The following is a 15,578-nucleotide window of genomic DNA, read 5'->3' as shown; positions in this document are numbered from 1 at the left end:
GTTCTTTCGGGGGGTTTTTTTTTTTCCTTCTTTACTGTATTTTTAATTTAAAAAATAAATTGATTTTGTGATGTATTTATTAAATTTATTAATATTAATTAACTAAATAGAAATGTATGAATAATTAAATAATAGATAAATAAAATAAAAATATATGATTAAATAATTAATGGGAAAGGTGAGATTTAGAGTAAAAAGTCAATAAGATTGAAATGGAATACCGTGTTTGGATCGGTTGGTTGGATCGGGGGCCGTCGGCAAAGGGGTTTGACCTCGAGATTGGAGGAAGTTGGAAAGAGGGAAGTGACGGAGAAATTCTGCTCATTTTAGACCTTTCTTTCTCCTATGTTCATGGACAAGCATTAGATTCAAATTTTATTAATTTTAATTAAATTATGGAAGGTTTTAAGGTTTTGTATTTGTATGTTTGTAGTGAGAAATGGATCTTGTCAAAAAAAAAAAAAAAAAAAAAAAAGTGAGAAATAACTTTTGTATACATTCAGTCTACAAAATTTACTGTACATCAGCGGGGTCACTTTTTATTAAATTTAAGGTCATTTTTACAATTTTTTGGGTAGCATTTATCAATAAAGCATATATACTTTGTAACCTTTATTTATGTCAGGGTAACTTTTATTCACATTAGGGTAACTTTTGCTTATTGTAAGGGTAACTTTATAATGTATGTACAATATTTATTGTACATCTAATTTATTTAAAAGTTATTTATGATTGTTGGCTAATGATTTGCTAACTTTCGACAATATTATTATGATAGCTATAAATATGTAGAAATCTATAAAATAAGACCTTAGACATTATAAGATAACAACAAAAATAAATTTTTGGTCCCTCTATATCCAATTAGTTGACACATTTTGATTGGTATAAGATTTAAGGAATTTTTAGTTAACTTCTTAATGTATTGTGTGATAGTTGGTATTATAGTGTTACTTACGGAGTATTATAATCTCTCTATTTCATAATTAATCACAACAATTTGACGAGCAAGCGAGTCAATGCACAACTTTGACCATTAATATTTGTAATCATTCATTAATAATAAGTTACAAAAATTGATATATAATGAAAATATACAGATTAATCCAAAAATATTTAAAACTAGCTTAAGGTCCGTGCCATGCACGGTAAGTCTAATTTTTGTAAGAAATTAGTTATATTCAACAAATAAAATTTGATAAAACATACAAATCAAATACGGAGTATATAGAAATTATAATGTCATAATCTATATTAATAGGCAAAGCAAAATATAACCTAAAAATAGATTTTTTAGGCTGCCCAAACCTGAGAATTTTTCAGGCGAGACTTGATTTGATCAGGTCTAATGGTCATATTAGTAAATACTTATTAATAAATGCATTTTTAATAAACACCAAAAATCAATCAAACAACAAACTAAAATCTCCACTAAAACTATGAGCAAATTAAAAGTGCAAACATACACAAAATTACAAATACTATATCTCCTTTTATATCTAAAAAATCATTTGCCAAATACAAATTTTATTTTATAGCTATACGCCAATACTATACTCTATAAATCCTTATTTGTGATAATATGTACGTATGGTAGTAAAATTTCAAAAACAAAATTGTAATCAACTAAAATATATAGTTATATTAAATTGAAATTGAAATAAAATATTAGCTAGCAGAGGTATTTGAAAAAAAAATAAATTAAGTGATGTTTTAAAGTAATTTTTATAACATCTATTATATGAATTAATTTATTATTACTTTTTTTGACAAAATCTAATAATATTTCATTTGAAAGATAATTAAAAAGGAGTTGAAATAATTATTTAGGTAAGTGTATATAGAATAATTATGAACACCAAATAAAATGGAATATATATTTTTCATAAACATAATATAAAAGATTTGGAATGATTTTATTATAAAATCATATATTAACCCAAAAAAAAAAAAAGATTAAAAAGGGAAGGGGAGTTTTGGAGGGAAAAAACGACATCAAGATGTGACACGTGTTACTCTCGGTGACTATTTTAGTATTTAGTTATTGGTGGCAACTTAAATATTTATAAATTATTGGTAAATAGTACTACAGTATAATCAAAGTAATTATATGAACGACTCAAAGGTCAAACTAAAAAAAAGGAGAAAATACAAATTTATCTCTTTGATAAATAAAATATGTTTATCAAATGGAAATAAAACTGTATATAAAACAACTTTTAATAAAAATGAACAGTTGATTTATTTACATAATAAAAATGGTCCCACAATAGTTGATTTATTTATAAATATGAAATATATAGTGATAAGTTGATAACTAGAAAATAGACCCGTAATAATTTATTTATCTACAAATATGTCATGACTACGAAAAATTGTACAAATTTTGTTTATAAAGCAGATAAAGCTTCCTCAAAAGAAAAGTAAACTGTGATAAATGAATTTTCTTTAAAAAAAAACATTGAATAAGCAATTGTATGTGTAGATGACCAATTGAGTACAAATGTATTTCACAAATGAATGTGATTAGTATGAGATTAGCTTTTGCAAAAGGAAAAGTATTGTGTGAGTCGACCATTTTTCATGCACCTCATTTTCCTTGTATCTCTAAAACTTTTAATCTCTCCCATTTTCATCAAGTATTAAATAATCATTCTTTCCCAATTTGTACAAAATTAACACAACCGCCATGTCAGTTGCTTCTTCGAGCTCCAGTCTTCCATACATTCACAATAATGCATTGAATGAGACCAATCTTACCCATCAATGGACCTTCAGTTTCATCCTCCATTGTAGGACTTCTACGTTTTCTCAAACAAAAGCGTCACGTAAAATTATGAATTCGACCCGTTGGAAGAGAGACAAAATTGGATTTGTCGTCAAATCATATAACTCGGAATCTACGGTGATGATTCCAAATGATGATGTTCGTTTTTTACAGGTGAATGTTTCGCCTGGCCTCGATGATGGTGGTTATTTCGATGATGGTAATGGGAAGTTACCGCTTGAAAATAATAGTGGAGATGGCGGAGGTGGTGGTGGAGAAGGAGAAGGAGAAGGATAAGGAGACAGTGATGCTTATGTTTCGTTTCTTCTTATTCATGCACTTGGTTATGGTTATGATCTGACGGTGATGATGAGGATTTTGAGGATAATATCCTAGTACAATATTATCTTAAATAATTTCTTAGTACAATATAATCTTAATATACATTTAAGTTATATTTAGCATTATGTTGGTATTATTATATATTGCATTGTTTGTTGCTATCATATATTGAAGTGTTGAAATCATATGTTAAAATGTTGGGATCAAGGTATAATAAAATGTTGGGATAGAGGTATAGTTGGTATTAAAAATTAAAATGTTGAGAGTGAGGTATAACTCAAGCGATTAGAGCTCACCTCCTGAGATTTTGGAATCGATTTTCATCACCATCCTTGTTAAACAACAACAAAAAAAAAAAAAAAAAAAAAAAAAAAAAAAAAAAAAAAAAAAAAAAATTGATATCATATATTGAAGTGTTGAAATCATATACTCCCTCCGTCCCTTTATTAGAAGCATATATCTAATATTTATTACTCGCATAATAAAGAGAAATAGGTTTCTAATTTAGGGGCGGGGGGAGTATTAAAATGTTAATATCAAATATTGAAGTGTTGATATTTTATGGTGAAATGTTAGTATAAGATATTGAAGTGTTGATATCATATACTTCCTCTGTTTTTTTAGTTGACATCTTTCTATTATCACGCTTGTCAACCCATGTTTTCAACGCTTAATAACTTCAATTACGGTATCAACATTAGACGATTCAAACAAGATCCCACAATGGTGTCAACTAAAAAAAACGGAGGAAGCATTAGAATGTTAATAAATTCAAAATTTTAAAAAGTCAAAATTTGAAATATAAATATCTAAACTAAATTAAATAAAATCTGATGTAATAAAGTCAAAATCTAATATAATAATATCAAGATTTGACGCTTAAAAGTCAAAATTTGATGTAAAAATATAAAATTCTAATTTTAAAAAGTCAATTTTTGATATTAAAATGCCAAAATATGATATAAAAAATACCTAGATATGATGTAAATTAGAAGAGTCAAATTATCATAACCTCATAATTTTTTTACTATAGATTGGATTCACAATAAGTTCTGTCTCACATAATACCTTCTCTTTGTGAAAGGGCACGATGAGGGACAAGTAAAGAGTTGCTAACATTATCACTTTAAGGTTATGTTTAGTTCACTAAACTTTTACTTATCTCATCTGATTTGAACTTATTTTTCTTATCTAAATTTATTTTTTTAGGTGGATCTGATTTGATTATCTAATTGAGCCAAATTATGACCTTATATATACGCTGATTATATGAAAAAATATATCAAATGAGATCTTACTGTATTTAATTTGTATTAATGTGTATTTTCAAGATATGTAATTTTCAAATTATCTATCAGTGTAGAAGTAAATTTATTTAGCAATATAAAATCGCAAATAACCGATAAACGTTGATATATATATATATATATATATATATATATATATATATATATATATATATATATATATATATATATATATATATATATATATATATATACACGAACTTGTTTAATCTAATATGATATGATCTAAACTTTTATTTTATTGTTCTGACTTGAAAGCAATGAGGTTTTGAAATGAGGTGAATTACACATAGCCTAATAAGTCTCTTATTTTAAAACCTCTTCATTGAACATATTTAGAGAACTACTAGGTTAATATTGCTATCATGCAGTAGAGGCTTTTTACCAAAGTTATAAAATGGACAAACAAAGTTTTGAAATCAAATTAGAAATCTACAATAAATTTAGATAACTTTATTACAAGTTGGAGCATTCAAGGTCCTAATCAAACCCTACCAAATTTAAAAAATACCAAAAATTAAGTGTATTGCAAAAATATCCAAACAAATGAAATCAAAATAAACAGCTTTTAGAAGAGATACATAAACTAGATAACCTTAATCACACGTCCCAAATATGTTGATGCTGAACTCCTGCAAAGAATCTCTTCCTAGATTAACTCCTTCACGACTACTCACAATTTATTAAAAGTCTAATGAATTGAACGATTTGTCAAATTGGTGTTAAAAAATAAATAAATTATTAAAATAGTGTTTACTTAAAAATATTTCTCAAATTAGTGTTCATGTAGGTTCGGAAATTACAAAGCTAGGAGTTAATATTGCTTCGTTTTAAACTCTAAATTAAAAATTAGAGTCTCAAAATTAGTTCTCTTTTTTTCTTTGACGGGCAAAACTAGTTCTCTTAGTTTTTACTTCACTATTGTTATAGACGTTGATGGTAGATGCGATCGAGAAGGAAGCATAGTCAATCTCTGGCATCACTATAATCAGGTATGTTTTCCTTCTTTTCTAATTAAAATTCAACTAAAATTTATGTGGGCTTACCTAACAATTAGATTAAACTTTAACGGAACAATGTAAATTGGTAAAATTTAACCTAATTATGAAAAATTATTCTTAAGTATCGTCCGATTATACTCATATATGAGAACATATAGAGCAACTTTTCATCCTATCCCTGATAAAGACTATTGGACACATTATAATGGACCAAAAGTTGTTGCCAATGCTAGTCTCAAGCGTAGTCCCGGACGACCTCCTTCCCAAAGATTACGAAATGAGATGGATGAAGGTAATCGAGCAAAGGTGACATGTAGTGTTTGTCGACAAAGGGGACACAATAAAAGAAACTTGTTCATCAAGGTTAATAATTTTATTTCTTATATGTATATATAGTTGTTCAAACGAAATTACTTTTCTTACTAACAATGTTGCATGTCTACTTTTTAACAGATCGAATGGAGCTTCCAACTCTACTTCTTGGCCAACATGACTCTTCAAATTTTCATTTGAACCATGAGCACACATCTGTACCTTGAAGGCTGTTAAATCATCATCTCCAAATTCATAAAAAAATGGTGCTAAATTGAGTTTTTTTTTTTTATTTAGCTAGTATGACATGTTTTGAGTTATTCTGTAATAAAGTAATACCATATCCAAATCAATATTGCATTGTAAAACTAGAAGTTGGTTTCAAGAATGGTGATTGAGTGCCCTTTGATAATTTAAATCCGACTAAATAATGCATTATAATCATGTTACATGTACGTTTTTTGACAACGTTATATCCATACTCTAGTTATGATATCGTAAGCGTTAAAAATAAAGAATTGATGGTATACATATATATTTGGATTGTGTTAGCCATTAATTTTTAATTCCTAGCTTTGTAATTTCCGAGCCTACATGAACACTACTTTGAGAAATATTTTTAAGTGAACACTATTTTAGTAATTTATTTATTTTTTAACACCAATTGGGCAAATCGTTCCTAATGAATGGGTCATCACAATATATAACACATGGTTGATAAGGAATTAAGGAATAGATTATTTCCAAAAAAAAAAAAAAAAAAAAAAAAAAAAAAAAAAAAAAAAAAAAAAAAAAACCAATTAAGCACGTAATCGGCAAATTCAAGTGCATACACACTAGTAGGAATGAATTACACTAACATGTTTCACACTCCAAAATAATTCATTAAAACATCACATGCTAAATCCACTATACGAAATTTATTATAATCCACATAATACTTTACTACTTGACACTTGATCCACTTTAATAGTTTAACTTGTTTTGGAGTACATATTGAATGGGTTACCTTACTTCATTCTATTACCCTAAAAGGCTAAAAGGAATTTATTTGAGAGCTACCCAAACTAGTAAATTAAATAAAGTAACTAATATAGTACCTATGTAATTGCACGGTTTTGAAAGTTCAAATATTAAAGTTCATAAAATTGAAACAAAAGTTAACTTAATGCATGATAGTGATATTTTCTTACATTATTTAATTATTCATTCGCAATAATATAAACCCATCTTATCATGACATTGCATATCATAAATTTAATTCAATGTTGAATAAAAAAAATTTAGATTTGGAGATATAAAAAAGCTTTATAGCCTTCATACATTTTACCTTTTAGATTAGAACTACTCATGCAAATGCATATATTCATACTTTTTGTTTAATCAAGATAATAATACTTTCTCTGTCCCATGTGGTCATAAAAAATTAAATAAGGTACTTAAATTGTCCCAAGATAAATAAAAGTTGCCATGTTATAAATACAAGTTATCCAATTTATGAAAACCTTATGTATAACTATAACTTACCATGGAGAACGTGTAATATACATTATAAAATCAAACGTGATTTTTTTTAAAAAAATAAAAAATAAAAAATCTTAATGCCATTTTTTTTTAGGTACTTAAGTTATTTTATAGCACCATTTTTTTGCCTAAAAAAAATAATTAAGTATTGTAGCATTTCATAAAAAATTGATACCTTAATAGAGATAAGGGAGTATAAACTTACTCTTTGCCTACATCCATAGTCCAAATAGATAAGGGATTAACTTGCAACTTATTCTTTGCCTAATAGATCTAAACCTAAAAAAAATAATAAAATAAAATAAAATAAATACTAAGAACCAAAATGTTCTTTGAATGGTGGTTTTTTACAAAAAAAAAAATTATAATCGTATTTGCAACAATGATGGAAATTACAAAATGCATGACTTCATCAACTTATGAGATCTTACTTTAACTTGATACATTGTATTAAGTATCACAATTTTCAAGATCAATTAATTATAAACCAAGTAATTGTAAGAATGCTACTTCTAATTAAAATTTTCAAATGTATATGCATGTATATTATTATGTAGTTGTGCTTTATTATATTTTTTTGTTTTGTATAGCTGTGCTTTATTCTATCCATCTCATCCCCTCACCCACAAAAATCAATAAAAAAAAAAGAGTTTAAAGGTAGTTTATACATGCTAGCTATTGTATATTGTAGCTAAATTTAAATGTAGGAGTGACATGAATATACTATTTTAATCATATAAGGAAATACTAAACTATTTTAATCATATATACTATACCTAAATATACTGTTATTTCCTTTCCAAATGTATATTTCATTATCTTTTCCATAACTACTTTTTTGCTACCGGTACTTTCTCATAATTTAGTCGGCCAAAAAATTATATAAGATCATTTTTCTACCCTGTGAGTATATTGAATTTTATTATACGAAGTAAATAGTTAGGAAATAAATAGCTAGGTTGTTGTATATCTTTTCATACATACCTAAGTTGGTTATTTAATCAACTAATCATATATTTTAGATATATTGGAATCAAGAAAATCATTTTGACAATCTATTTACTATGCGTATGCCTAAATATATTCTTATTTCCTTGCCAAGTGTATATTCCATTATCTACATTCTATGTCATAAGCTGCAAGATGCACTAAAATGAACCTACTCTATATGATGATCGATTATTGTATAAAAAATCATTTGAATTATTTTTATTTACTTTTATTTTAAAAAAACTTGAATTTAATGGATTTTTTTTACTCTATGATGGCTATGATCCTATGAATATATTGGATTTCATTAAATAAGTTAAATAGTTAGGAAATAAATAGTTAGGTTGTTGTATATCTTTTCATTTACCTAAGTTGATCATGAAATTTTATTTATTTATTTTTGGGTGAAGGAGTACTATGCAGAACTCACTCTATGGGATTAATGGAATCTTGTGTACGTCAATACACAAATGTATATGTAATACCTTTTTTTTTTTTTTTTTTTTTGAGGAAAGTTATAATGCCTAAATATGTTTAAGTTTGTTGTCAACTATTTATTTTTAGTTATTTTTGTATAGAGCTCATTATATATTCTACACGTAACTCAAACAAAGAATTATTTTTTGCATTAACATTTGGAGAATAATTTTTTCATGTGTATTATTTAATTATCCTTATTACTATTCAATTCAAATATAAAATAGGCAATGTAATATTAGACGACGAATAAAATAATAAAATATTTTGTAAAAATTACTACAATCAAAAGTAGGCAAAGTTATATTCCACGAATCTTATTATAATTTGTACTAAAAGATAAAATTCAATTATTCTTTGGAAACAAAACAATAATACAAAAAGCTTTGACCCCATAAACTATCTTTCATACAAAGTTCAATCCTTGCTAGAGTTGTCCTCTTTTTCTTGTTTTATTACTATCTTCCTTTTATTGGTAGAGTGTTGTGCAGAACTTGATTCGCCTTCAATCTCAACAGACGAAACATTCTCAAGAGGTCTTTTTGTTGGAGTGATTAAGAAATCACTTGGATCCCCGTTATCACAAATCACAAATGCATGTAGATTCCTATAATATAAGTTTCAAGATTTTTTTAGTACAATAGTCAATTATATATTTTTAGACAAAAATCATATACTTAATTATGTATCAACTTTTTATATATTAATAAAATGCATTTAAAAATTTACTTTGCATCATAATTGACCATAATTTATGATGAGATTTATAATATCATTAGTTACCTCCACATTACTATTGACTTCCAAAAAGGATTTGATTAAATTCTCATCATCACTTATTTTGAGGACTGTAAACTTATCCCAATTCTTTCCGAGATTGTACTTTGAAATTTGAACCTTGAACAACATTTTTTTGTTCAAAAGTAAATCATGTTCTTTTGGATATGGATCATTTTTACCTTCCTGCATAAAAAGAGATTGTATTAGAATGGTTGGACAAAGAAGGGTTGGATAGTCCAATATGAGTATTAAAACTCAAATGTTATACTCATATTTTTAAATACCTTTGATAGCTTGCCAAACATGAAAAAAGTTGTCGTTCCGCTATCATCTTCCACTGTCACATCACTTTGTACCTACATTGTGTAAATATTGCAAAGTGTCAAGCATTTAAATCAATAATTACCGCTGACATCATACTATTTTAAAATACGACACATGTCATGTTGTCATGAAATATTTTCCCTCCAAAACTATAATTGATATCATCGTTTTGTGATTTTTATTTTATTTTATTAAAAATTCTGGTCAATTACATTATTATTAGTATCAAATTTTGAAAATTGGTCAATTCTATTTAACAACAATAATTTAATTTGTCTTCCTCGGATACTATTTCATCATTTAATTTTTCTATGAATTTTTTTTTTAATATTTTATGTTTCATGTTTTAATAATAATTTTGTTTTAATTTTGATATGAAAAAAATTATTAAATTTAGAAAATTTTATTTGATCAAATCGTGCATCACACGAGACTAATATATATATATATACACACACACACACACATATATATATATATATACACACACACATATATATATATACTAAAAGACACACCAGCCATGACACGTGTCATCTCCTGGTGTGTCCTTGGTATTTTTTTTAAAAAAAATTATTTAAAGAAAGAGATATTTTGCATATATTTAAATAATAAATATAAATCTTACTTTAATCAGAAAAATTATATGAAAAAGATACAATATATTTAAATAATCACCAAATAAATCTTACCATGATTGTCCTAACATATATATTACAGTTGATATACAGCTTTCTCTTATAAAAAAATCCTAACTACTCATATTATTACGGTTGATATGCAATCTTTCCTTAAAAAAAAAAAAAATCCTAGCTACTCATATTATTATGGTTGATATGCAATCTTCTCTTAAATAAAATAAATCTTAGCTAATCATATTATTACTGTTGATATGCAATCTTCCCTTAAAAAAAAAAATCTTAGCTAATCATATTATTTTAATATATATTACCATCGTTGATATGCAATCTTCCCTTAAAAAAAATAATAAAAAAAAAAACTTAGCTAATCATATTATTACGGCTGATATGAATCTTCCGTTAAAAAAATCTTAGCTAATCATATTATTTTGATATATATTACCATAGCTTTAAAGTAAGTTTAACCAAAAAAAAAAAAAAATCATTTATGATACAAGTTCGGTTATATACTTACAATATAATGTTTACATTTGATTTTAATAAAGATACTGACTATATCCTTACTATAATATATATTACGGTTGATATTCATTCCTTATATGATTAAATCATGCAATATTCTTTTTACCTTTTATTTTTATCCCAATTTTTCCAAAAACATCTTATCTAACCATTATAAAAAGCATTAATCTAAATTTTTGAATGACAACCACTAAATAACCTTAAACGTTATTTTTTCTAATGGCACAAAATTTAAAGCTTATACAAAATATCAATTCGTCGACTGAAAATATTACTATACAAGCTAGGGTTATCTGCTTATGGACTATTCCATCTTTTAATAATGCAGAGGATGTACATTCTCTAGAGATGGTTCTACTAGATGAACATGTATGTAATCTAATGTTTGTCATCATTTTTTATATATGTGTATAAGTTGTGGTAGTATTTTATGGAGTTTTAATATTTATGTTTTTTTTTTAATTTATTATTTTTTTATATATAAATTAGGGAGGAAAGATCCAAGCTTCCGTAAAGAAGTCCTTGCTTGTGATATTTCAAACTAAACTAGTAGAGGGACAAGTTTATAACATTTCAAATTTTGGAGTTGGATTTAATAATGGATCGTATAAACCCACGGGACATGCATACAAAATTCTTTTTAAACACTTAACTATAGTCAATCAAGTGGAAGGAACAAGCATTCCCATTCGTGGTTTAATTTTGATTTGAAACCTTACGATTCAATAGTTTCAAACGAGCTGGAGACCAACATTTTAGTTGGTATGACGAATTAAGTTTTTAATATATGTTTGTCTTACTTTATTTTTACACGTAATTGATTTTTTTTTTATTTTAATTGTAAAAAAAGATTATATTGGATATATTTCCGGAATATCATCAACCAATACATTTTTAAGAGATGGTAATCAACAAAAGATGATCAACATCCAATTGGAGGATTTGCAGTAAGTAGAATATATTTTTTTCCCCCTTAATAAATACATTGTTTTTAGTCATATCTTATCATGCAGTATTAATTTTTTTATTTAATTCATGACACACCTAAATATTTTTTTTTTGTTTGTTATAGAAAAAATGTCTTGGATTGCACATTGTGGAATACATATGCTGACCAATTAAGAGACTATTTAGCCGAGCATCCAAATCGACAAGTTTTTATTGTCATTCAATTTGCAAAAATCAACACTTTTCAAGGTATATTTACTTTTAAAATTTTTTGTTTATTATATCTATAATTCTATATTAAAAAGCATTCCTAAAAATGTCAATGTGTCACGTGTATCTCATTCTTGCACCAGTATAATGCCACGTCATCATTCAATATGCCACGTGTACTTCTAGCACATTTTTGTTTCATGTCATGGTTAACCAAAAATGCATCCAATAAGGTTTGAATACAAGACCTCATTGAACGAAGACCAACTTATTACCATCCAAGCTATAAGCTAATGTTGTTCTATCTATGCACATAAATATATAAATACATATTAGAAATAAAAGCAAAATTATTCAAAACTATTTATTATTGTTATTGTAATATTATAATTTTCGACAATAAAAAAATTCTTTCAAGCTCTTTAATAATAATAATGATAAAAATACTCAAAGTAACACTCGGAGCAACGCCCGGGCCAAACACTAGTGATTTATTATATGTGTGTTTTGAATTCTTTCTATACAAATATACAATATAGGCGTTGTTAGAATATCGAGTTCACTATTTGTCACTAAACTTCATATAAATTCCAACATTACTGAGATAGAAGATTTCAAACAGAGGTATGTAATTTTTCTATGTCAAAATTAAATAATAATATTCTTATACAGCTATAAAATGGCTTATGTAAATAATTTGAATAAATTATCATTCAGTTTTGATGGTGAAGGAAAGACTTCTTCAGAAATGGTGACACAAATAAGTAGTCATATCTCTCAAGGACAAGAAAATGAGTTTTTGAACTAGTGAGAGAGGAAACTTATTGATGAGATACATGAAATACAAGAAGTAAGCAAATACTTCAATTACATGCTTTTATATATATATATATATATATATATATATATATATATATATATATAATCATATCGCTTAAATAACTATGGTATTTTAATTTTTTAAATTTGCCCATAGGTTTGTAACTGTGTGACATTGGCTACAATTGACTCTATTGATCTCGAAAATGGTTGGTTCTACCTCGTATGTAAGAAGGACTATAAGAAAGTTCAGAGTTCTGTTATTAATGAACTTACAAAATTTTGGTGTGATAAGTGCAATAATCATGTAGAGCCTGTTCCAAGGTATAAACTACAAGTTAGAGTTGTTGATGAATCAGGAAGTGCTTTGTTTGTTATGTTTGATCGAGAGGTGGTGCAAGTTTTAGGAAAATCCGCTTTATACATAAGAGAAGGTCAATTAAAGGTATACATAATTCGTACATAATTATTACTATATTTCATAGGATAGATGTATATAACTTGATCTAATTTTTATCAAATAAAATTTTTGAAAAGTACGAATGAAACATGCATGCATTATCATAACTCTAATAATCTAATTTTTTTTTATGATACAGGATGAAGATAATGATTCAATACCTAAAGATTTAGAACTCTTAAAAAGAAAGTTTTTGTTTAAGGTTAAAATTACACATTATAATCTTAAGCAAAATTCTCCTTTATTCAAAGTGACTAAATTGTCTGATGATATGAACCTCATAAAACTATTCGAAGACGCAGACAATTCTAGTAAGGTACTTATTAATTGCACAAACACTTTATTGATTTATAATATATATACCATATATGTATTTACCATTTTCTATTGACATAGTTTGTGGAGCATGAAGAAATATATGTGACTTCAAAGTCTATCAATATTTGCAAGGATCCCATCCAAAGTGAAATGGTATTGATATTATAGACTATATACAAAGATTTTCTTATGTTTTTCAACAAGATATCCATTATATATGTTTTTTAAACGTACTTTATTAATTATTATTTCAATTATGTAGGATAATTCTCTCAATGACAATGCTCTCAATGACAATGAGAAGACGGATGATAATTGTTCAACTATCTGTATTACTCCGAACAAAAAGAGAAGCTTTGAAGAGATTGAGGGCACATGTTTAGTCCTATCAGAAGGACATCTCACATCATTTGAGTTTTCAACTAATAAAACTCAACAGAAGATTGTTATCAAGATAGAGAAGGAATAAAGGAATAACTCATGAATTACTTAAAACCCAATTGAATAATGTTATTAAGATAGATAATAATAAAGCGATTTTGTCTTGAAGTAGTTTTTATGTAAGGTTTTTGAATTATTTTTTAATAATACATCAACTGTGATTTTTTTTTGGTTTGATGATGTTTTTCTTATTGGTTAATAAAAGGCTTTGGTTTAGCTATGTTTTTTTTATATACTAATTTGATAGAGTTGAGTGTTGTCTTTGTCTTTTATCAACCGTACTATTGGGTTTGAGAAGTGTGGAGAACGGTTCAAGGAGGCTAAGGGGGTGCATAGCTTAGGAATTTAAGCTATGGGCTATTGCTTGGTGTTAAGCAATGGTGGATCACAAAGGGCTAACTTCAAATGGGCATATCTCAAGATCTAGAAGTGATATTGAGGTGATTCAAGTTGGACGTGATAGCTCGTCTCAAGAGCTTTCCAACGATTGGTCATAAGCACGATTTGGTCAAGAATCGAGGGAGTTATGGCTGTTTTAAGAAGAATTGTCCTCGCAATGCGGGAGTTCGACCGAACTATTGAAAAGTTCGATCGAACCTAGTTGCTTCTGAGTATTTGAGGCAGATTCTGTAGCTCTTTGATTTCTAGAGTAGGTTCGGTCGAACCTAGGAAGAGGTGTGACCGAACCACCCCAAGTTCGACCGAACTCTGGGTAGGTTCAGCCGAACCATCGAGCCCCTGTTCCAGCGTGCAATTTCTTTTATTTCGCTCGGGATGTAATCTTAGCCATTGATCTTCTAGCACTATATATATTCTTGTTTTGTCATTGTAGAGAGTAATAGGATGAAGGGAAAGATGTAGAGAGAGAGAGAGAGAGCCTCATGTAAAACCCAAACACTTAGGGTTTGAGTGTTTGAGAGGGTGAGCTTGGGGTGGGAGCTTTAATGGTGATTGAAGCTTGTAATCTACATTAATTTTCATCAAATTATTACTCCATATATAGTGGATTGGTGGGTTTTTCTCCTGGTTCTCGGGTTTTCCACGGTAAATTCTCCTTGTTTCGTTTATTACTTGTTTTTCCGTCTTCGTTATTGTTAATTATCGTTAATCGCAAACTAGCTAGCACGTTCGGTAATCCCTTTCAATTGGTATCAGAGCCAATGTTGTTTTGGCGATTTTTAGGGTTAGATTGTGTGGTATGCTTGTTGTTTGTGATTGGAAAGTCCAAAGATTGAATTTTTGGTGTTAAATTTTCAATTTTGGTGTTGTGGGTGTTCAAAATTTGAGTCTTTGGTATGGATTTCAATTGGTTGTTATTGAAATTGAAAAGTCTTGAATTTTGTGTTTGATTAACAATGGAAGACGGAGTAAGAGATTGAAATCTATGGAGTGGTT

General features: G+C 27.3%; 1 protein-coding gene across 1 annotated transcript; it reads left to right on the top strand.

Annotated features, from left to right (window-relative positions):
- The first annotated feature begins 11,905 nt into the window (after nucleotides 1–11,905).
- On the top strand, nucleotides 11,906–14,211 carry LOC145583881 (replication protein A 70 kDa DNA-binding subunit C-like). Its single transcript, XM_081640836.1, has 8 exons — nucleotides 11,906–11,934; nucleotides 12,060–12,184; nucleotides 12,685–12,769; nucleotides 12,863–12,896; nucleotides 13,122–13,409; nucleotides 13,564–13,740; nucleotides 13,821–13,895; nucleotides 14,005–14,211. Exons 1-8 carry the CDS (start codon nucleotides 11,906–11,908, stop codon nucleotides 14,209–14,211), a joined length of 1,020 nt encoding a protein of 339 aa, XP_081496962.1.
- Nucleotides 14,212–15,578: the final 1,367 nt, after the last annotated feature.

The sequence above is a fragment of the Chenopodium album genome, chromosome 16 (genome assembly GCF_948465745.1).
Source record: "Chenopodium album chromosome 16, dcCheAlbu1.1, whole genome shotgun sequence".
NCBI classification, from domain to species: domain Eukaryota; kingdom Viridiplantae; phylum Streptophyta; class Magnoliopsida; order Caryophyllales; family Amaranthaceae; genus Chenopodium; species Chenopodium album.
Note: the sequence above shows the minus strand (reverse complement) of the source record. Positions and strands in the feature narration are given on the sequence as shown.

Coding starts and splice junctions, on each gene's coding strand:
- LOC145583881 (XM_081640836.1), top strand. CDS start 11,906: ATGATCAACATCCAATTGGAGGATTTGCA. Junction 12,185..12,684: donor AAAAATCAACACTTTTCAAG/GTATATTTACTT, acceptor TATACAATATAG/GCGTTGTTAGAATATCGAGT. Junction 12,897..13,121: donor GAAAGACTTCTTCAGAAATG/GTGACACAAATA, acceptor ATTTGCCCATAG/GTTTGTAACTGTGTGACATT.